General features: G+C 56.0%; 1 protein-coding gene and 1 long non-coding RNA gene across 5 annotated transcripts in view; both read right to left on the reverse strand.

Moving 5' to 3' along the window:
• Nucleotides 1-1,024, reverse strand: part of LOC149125635 (uncharacterized) — a 4,253-nt gene extending 3,229 nt beyond the window's left edge. The window contains exon 1 of the long non-coding RNA XR_016237208.1: nt 1-1,024. This exon is cut by the window's left edge and continues 10 nt beyond it. This is a non-coding gene — a long non-coding RNA (uncharacterized LOC149125635).
• LMO4 (LIM domain only 4) overlaps nt 1-6,824 on the reverse strand; it is a 16,860-nt gene extending 10,036 nt beyond the window's left edge. The window contains exons 1-3 of one of the 4 annotated variants that reach the window (XM_089337100.1): nt 6,407-6,824; nt 4,318-4,400; nt 3,339-3,577 (exon numbers count right to left, since the gene is read on the reverse strand). In XM_089337100.1, the coding sequence (XP_089193226.1) occupies nt 3,339-3,574 (236 nt within the window). In that variant the 5' untranslated portion in view covers nt 3,575-3,577; nt 4,318-4,400; nt 6,407-6,824. Of the gene's footprint in view, nt 1-3,338; nt 3,578-3,783; nt 3,934-4,317; nt 4,401-6,120; nt 6,256-6,406 lie in introns of those variants that run through there. The other 3 variants (XM_089337101.1, XM_002715878.6, XM_051856289.3) reach the window with 3 other exon arrangements.
• Between the last annotated feature and the right edge of the window lie 659 nt (nt 6,825-7,483).

The raw sequence follows: 7,483 nt of genomic DNA on the forward strand, positions 1-7,483 counted from the left end.
CGGCGCACAGTGCGGCTGCGGGCGCCACGTGAGCCGCCCAAGCGCAGCCGGGGAGAGAAGGCGCGACCCGCTCGCCCAGCGCCCGCCTGCGCTCGCCCCCTCGTGGGCCCGAGGCCGCCGCCGGCCGGCCGCGCGGGCGCCTTGGCCGCGGCCTCTCGGCTGCACGGGCCGGGCCGAGCGGGGAAGGGCTAGCCCACGACCGCCACCAGGGCTTCCTGCGAGCTTCCTCGCCCTCCCCGGACCTGCAGCCCCACCCGCCGGTCTCCGAACTTCCTCCTCGGGCTGCACTTTCCGCGCCAGTCTCTGGGCCCGGGGTGGGGGTGGTGGAAACAGGGCTCGAGAAAGGAGAAGCGGAGTTGCCGAAGCTACTTGGCGGAGCTAGGGTGGAGCTGAGGGGCCGGGCGCCGGGGACGCCAGGGTGACAGGGGGGGCAGCTGGAAGGTTCCGCCGATTTTTGCGGGGGTGGGAGGGAGACTGGCGGGCGTAGGTCCCTTTAAGATCCACCCTCCCCCTCCTCTCCACACCCCCTCCTCCAGCCTTTCCCTCCCTCTCTCTGAGGCCAATTTTGTTAATTAAATGTTTTGTTTGCGACGCAGCTCTCATTCATTGCGGACACGTCATTCGGAGCAGATCTAAGCCAGAGACCAGATCTCATTAGATAAAGCCCATCAGAACTAAGAAAATGGAGGAGCCACTAATTAAAGCTTTTAATTGTGCGGATTCGCTGCAGCAAGGCAGCCGCTTTATCTGAACTCTTGGAGGGAGAGGAGGCAGAAGCCCAGCAGCCCTGCCCCAGAGACACTGGGGCCCCGGAGAGGGCGGGCGGGCGCGGGGGAGGGGGGGCTGAGGAACGGACGCCCCCCACCCTCGGCCCGGACTGCCTGGCCTCTCCCAGCTCTCCCGCAGCTTTTTAGCCAGATCTTGGTTGTTTTCAAAAAACCACAACCTCCAAGTCAGACAGTTTAAAAGCCCCTTAATAAATAGCTCTTGTGGTCCCAAGCGGGCCGAGGAGCCGAGGGGCGGGCCTCACCTGGTGGTGGGCGAGCGAGCGGGCTGCCTCACTCCCGAAGCTGTCGAGCTGCGGGATCCTCCAACAAGTGGACTTGGGGAGTCCAGGGTGCGGGCAGCGGAGAGGCCCGGGAACGCCGGCGCCTGGCCACCCTCCCACTCTTTTGGCCCCTGGATGGGGGGGTGGGGGCGGGGGCACAGGCCGAAGGCAGACTTTCCTTGCCCTCAGCTGCTGGAGAGCCCTGAGGGCCAGCATCAATGTGGTACTGAACTAGAACTCCTCTCCTGGCACATCTCTGGGTCTCAGGGAGGCATCTAGTTCAGGAGCAGGGCTGATCCAGTGGCCAGATTGAGAAGGGCAAAGACAGGCTCGACTGATGGAGGCTCAGGGCTGAGCACACCCCCCTCCTTGCTCCATTAGGCGCTCTCTTGCTTTTTGGTGTTTTCTTACACCAAATGGGCATTGATGTTTGGCCTCAAGAACAGGGAAAGAAATGGGTCTCAATTCCCAGGAAGCCACTTGCCTCAACTTGTCCTAAGGGAATGCAAGTGGACCCATCTTTTTAATTAGTGGTAATCAGAAGGGTTTTTTTTTTTTTTTTGAAGGCACTTGGAGATGAATCTGTACCATTCACCAAATCTTAACTGCCCTGTCAATTTTTCCACTTCAAACAGCCCTCCTTTCTTGCCACAGTTTAGCTCTCTATTTAATTACAATACTGTCAGAGCTCATGGCATCAGTTGGAAGAAGGACCAAAAAGCATTACACCCGTGCTCCTGCTGATTTTCCAGCACTTACTTCTTAAAGAACACTTAGTGGAATTAATGCAGCCATCTTCATTTGAAAATAAAAGCCCTCGCCCTCCCTGTATTTCTTTCACTTCACTGAGGGAGGGTGGCCAGCACAGTGGGCACAGGCTGCCCCATCAGTATAACCAAACATCATGCGGCTCCATCATTCCACAGGAGTGACAGCTATCACTGGGCTAAGCACACCCAAGTCCTCGGTCCTCAACCACATTGAGATCTTCTGCAGTACCAGCTGCAGGGTTCGGGCAATCACAATGAAACTAAACTTCGAGCAAAACAGCTACCGATTTCCCCAGACTGCAGAAAGAACACAATTTCTTACGTAGTCCTATGAAGAAAAAGTTGTAGACCGGAGATTTAAATAGAATGAAATGCTTTTCTAAAGTGTGCCATTCTGGAGCATCAACGGTGTGCGGGTGGTTTTTTTTTTTTTTTTTAATTACTGGATGTTGAAACAGAACACCTCCTAGAAGCATTCATGTGCATCAGTCTATCAAACCATTTACTCAAATTAAATGTGTAATCCTTCAAATGCCTCCTTTCAAATTAATGAGTTTAAGTAGCTTGAGTTCACCTGAAAAGATCCTATAGGCACCTGACCTCCTGAATTCTTTCCATTAATTGCACTGAAACTTGTTGGAAAAGATTGCTTACACAGACATATGAATGTTCCTATACATTGCTTTTAAAATGCAAGATTAGTATAATTCTATAGCCTCTTTTGCTGAATTTCCTTTGGGGATCAAGGACAGCGATACAAATGGCAACAACAACAGCAACAAAAACCCCAAACCTGAACATTCTTCAGTTGAAAAAAAAAAATTGCAAATTCTACATGGCAAACCACACACTAACACGGAGCATTCCCAGCCTCCCCGGAACAGCATGGAGAGAAACATTACCGCTAGGTTCTGGCTTTTGGTTCTGTTTTGTGTTTTGCTAGAAAAAGAATTACAAGTCTGTAAGCTGATGGGGAATCAGCATTTTTCACAAGGAGCACAAAGAATGAGTCACAGCTTTCCACTCAAAAAAGTTTAAAGGGGCTTACGTATATACCATAATTAGCTATCACTACAGACAAATCATTTCTCGCTATACTTTTATTTCTAAAGTCTACCTTTTGTCTCTGCGTTTCCCGGGAGGTCCCTACCCTTGCTTTAAAAAAGCAGCTTAACTCCCACTTGAGCCACTGATGTTCAGGCTGAGGTCCACTTTCCAGGCCGACCACTTAAAATTCTGGCCCAAAGAGTGCCGGGTGGTGGCACACAGCTTAGGGCTCCGACCTGCCAGACTGACTTTACTCGGTGTGGCATTTGCCATTAACTTGTCCTCAAATCCTGGGGGCTCAGACTTACTCCTTGAATGCTGGGTTGAGGGCAACCCAGCTAATCAAAAGGTTTTCAAGGTGAAGGCTGTAGTGTATTCCCATGGGTGCCCAGTCCTCTCCCTTCGACCCCCTGGTAACCTCTGGTCTTGCCATGGCTACACTGGCCCGTCTTGGGGAAAGGCAGCAGTCTTACCTAATGTAGTCATTTCTGCAAAGGATCATGCCGCTCTTGGTGTAACAGGACGTGCCGATGTCACCCAGCTGCGCCTGGCAGCAGGAGCACTTGAGGCACCGGCTGTGCCAGTAGCTGTCCATGGCATAGAGCAGAAAGCGGTCCGCAATCTTGCCCCCGCAGCCTGCGCACCGCTTCCAGGAGAGGGAGCCGGCCGTCACCGGGGGCGGCTGCGAGCTGCTGCCCGGATTCACCATGGTCTGCAGAGGGCGGGAAGGGACAGAGAAAGAGAGGGAGACAAAACAGGGGCGATGCAAAAGTTAGTAATCGCCGGCAGAGCGAGCAGGCAGGCGCGCTCCCCTCCTGCCCGCGGAGCTGCTGGAAGGAGGCAGCAGGGCCAGGGCGGGAAGGAGGCTGAGGGGGAGAGGGAAGGAGGGAGGCTCGCCGGCAGCAGCCGCCTGTTTACTTTTCTCAAGCTTTGTTCTGGGGCCACGAGCTCCTCGCAACTTTGCTGCGCTCGCCGCGGCTGACAATCGCAGCTCGGGTACTGTCAAAACTCCGCGAGCCAGGCTGCGCGGCGCGCTCCACCCCTCGCGGCGCCTCCCCCGGCGCCGCCCCCGCCCCGGCCCCCGCCGCCCGCCGCCCGCCTCCAGCAAATGAGGGTCAAACCCACCCACCGCCGCGCCGGGCCCCTCCCCGGCCCCCGCCGAGCCCCGCGAGCGCGCCCAGGGGAGCTGGGCGGCGGCGGCCCCGCCGGAGCCACGTTCCCTCCCGAGCTCTGCCCGGGAAGTGCAGCTGCACTTCACAAGTTGGAAAGAGTTGAGGGTTTTCCGCAAGGGGAAGGAGGGCGGCCCCGGCGGAGGGGCGAAGGAGAGCGTGATGGTGGGAGGCGAGGCAAGGTGGCGGGAGCCGGTGCGGGGAGCGGAGCGGGGCGGGGGTGGGGGGTGGGGGGTGCGGCGTGTAAAGTTGCGAAACTGGTTTTTCGTATTTTAAACAGCACCTTTCACATGCCATGGTGGTGACCGCCATCTCCCATTATTGTTCCAAATCTCATTTCATTTTGAAGCTCAGTGAGTGTTTTCTCTGGGTTTTCAGGACACAGGCAAGAATAATAGATCATTGAACTTTAGGATGCCTGTTAACTTCCTATACAAACACTCTCCACTTTGGTCTCACTAATCTGCCCTTGATCAGCAATTTAAATGCTAAACCTTTGTTCCTCCAAGGTTGGGGGGGGGAGCGTACAGATAATATGTGAGAAGGCACTATTAAAGGATGCACATGTTAAATTCGAGCCAGTCCTGCTGTCACCAAAAACTGCTTTTAAAAATTCCCCACTCTTCCTAATGAATGCCACAGGAGAAGCAACCGCAGTATAATATAGGAATCAATTTATAAAGCTTAGCCTAAACCGATTAATTTGTTGCCTCCAATCCTGAGTCCAATAAAGTCCTAGTGTTCCTCCAGTCACTTATTCTATAAAAAGATCAAGTTATTTACTGCCAATTAAGCAGCCTGTTTTGTCTTTGTCCTCTGTAAGCCGAGAGTGTGGGCTCCCCCAGGCTCCGGCTATCTGCTGGAGACACTCAGCTGATACCTCAGAAGGGACAGGGCGAACTTTGCCTGTCCCCGGCCCAACTTGGCTGCTGCAAGAAAACGAGGCAGAGGGAAGGAAACAAGGACTCGGGTTCCTTAAATAGGCCGATTTTAAACACATTTCCTCCGAAAGAGTCCCGGAACGTGTGTCCAGCGACCGCACAATAAACCAGAATAAGAACTGCACCAATTAAGCTGTAACAAAACCCAGCGACTTTGGAAACAGGACCACTCTAAAACCCATTAGCATTGCATTTATCCGAAGGCATCATACCTTTATGTAAATTGATTTATCTGATGCATTTACTCGAGGAATTGCTTTTTGTTACAATTTCAGCCCTAACCCAAATGAATCTGCATTTCCTGCCCTGGGTCTTTAAACTGTCCCCCCCCACCCCCACCCAACACACACACCCCAACGTTTTAATCACTCCAAATTCCTTCTTAAAAGCGGCGAGGGAGGGAGAAGATTCAAGCTCTTCCCAACCCCCATCTTTGGTGCGAGGTAAATATATATATATGTATTTTTTTGAAAAGGAAATATTACACTGAGAAAAGCATCCAGTAACCCCATTAGCTAAAGCTCTTAAGGACAAGCAATACCTTAATGCTGATTAAATCTAAAAGAGATGAATCAAGAGGACTGAGCAGAAACCGACTCCCCTGATAACTAAGGACGGCCCTCATCAAGTTTCATTTAGAGTTGGAAAAAAAAAAAAGAAAGCTTTTAAGTTAAATAGGCTTATACTCTAGTAATTACATAGCCAAGCAATTTAGGTCCTGGGATACTCAGTGAAATAGAAAGCAGAACTGGCAGCTAGAGGCAAAATCTGCCCCCTTTAACAACGTCTCTGGTGTTTTTTAATGGAGACCAAGGGAGGGACAAACGTAGCGCTGGCAATTTGTAGTACAAAAATGGATGCTTAATTCATGTCTTGATTTTAATTAGGTGATTCACCGGATTTCTCCTGGATTGGAACAAAAGACTTATAAGCCAAGAGGAATTTTTTAAAAAGAACCAGCAATACCTAATCCTGGTCACTTAGATCCTTTCTGCCACTGTTTCAAAAACAGTGTTTACTAGAAGGGGGAGGGGGTCGTGCCTACCCCCACCCCCCAACGCACTACTTCTCCTACTTAACCCCGCATCGAAGCACCCCCCAAGCCACCCACCCACACACACACCACCCAGCCTTCCTCTTCGGACCTGGAAACATCCCCACCCCCGCCAGGGTCCCCGGCAGCCCGGCCTCCGAGAGGAACCCTTTTGTAAGAAGCAGGAGCCGCTACAAAGCGGGCGGCCCGGGGCTGCCCTCCGTGCCCTCCGCGCTAGCTCGCAGGCTGGCCTCGGTAGTTTCAGACTCGCGCATTATCTAAGCCGACGTATTGTTTACTTGCAATTTGGGACGGTCAAGGGAAGGAAGCCAAAGAAAACAGCCCCGGCCCGCCCGGGCCCCCTCCCGGCCTCCCCGGCTCCCCAGCCGCCCCCTTACCTGCTTCTCCCCTATACTGCGAGACTGCGGGCGGCGGCGGCGGCGGCGGCGGCGGCGAACGAGCGAGCGGGCGAGCGGGCGAGCGGAGCCGCTCGGCTTCCAGGGAAGGGGCGCCTCGGCCGGCGGCGCGGAGGGAGGGAGTTCTCGCAGATGCAGGAAAGGGGAGGAGGGGGCTGAGGGCGGCTGGGCGTTTTTGTTGTTGTTGTTTTTGTTTTTTTTAAAATCGCGCTGCTCTGGGGCTGGGGTGGGGAGGCCCCCCGCGTTCAGGGGCAGCGCGGCCGGGAGCAGAAGTGTCAGTGGCGGTGCCCGTCCTTCTCCTCAGCCTCCGGCTGCGCTCGAGCAGCGGTGGGAGCCCTCGGCCCGCGCGGCGCGGCTCGAGGCGCGGCGCAGCGGCAGCAACTGCTGCAATCGCTGCTGCAAGTTTGGCAATGTGGCTTCACTTTGTATATGCCCCCGCCCCCGCCGCGCTCCGCCCGCTCCTCCTCCTCCGCCGCCGCCGCCGCCTTCCTCCCTCCCGCGCGCTCCCTCGCTCGCTCCCTCGCCCGCCCGCCCGCTCAGGCTGCCGGAGGCGGCTCGGCCGCGCTCCCTGCACCTCCGGGCCGGGAGCCGCGGCGCAGACCACAGCCCCAGGAGCGGCGGCCCGCACGGCTCGGGGGGCCCCGGCAGAAGCGGGCGCGCGCTGGCAGCGGGGGGCTGCGGCCGGGCCCGGGCCCGGCGCGCTGGAGCCTGCGCCGCTGCCGGGGCGGCTGCTGCTGCTGCTGCTGCCCGGCTCGGCGGCTCGGCGGCTCGGCGGCGGCGCTGGCCTCTAGCCGGCTCGCTCGCTCCCTCCGCGGCGCTTACACATGTGTTACTGACAGAGCAGAATCCCAACTACTCCCCGGCTCTGCCGCCGACGTCAGCGACCCTCAGCCACTGGGCGGCCGGATTGTTCAGGCGGAATAATAAAACCTGCCAATCCGGGGGAGGACAAAGGGATGACTGAACCGAGCCTCGCGGGGCGGGGGAGAGAGCGAGGCGGCGGAGCGGGCCGAGCCAGCCGAAGGGAAGGGCCCGAGTCAGGTGGCGAGAAGTGAGCGG

The sequence above is a fragment of the Oryctolagus cuniculus genome, chromosome 7 (assembly GCF_051225735.1).
Source record: "Oryctolagus cuniculus isolate XC-2025 breed Fujian yellow rabbit chromosome 7, ASM5122573v1, whole genome shotgun sequence".
Taxonomy (NCBI): Eukaryota; Metazoa; Chordata; class Mammalia; order Lagomorpha; family Leporidae; genus Oryctolagus; species Oryctolagus cuniculus.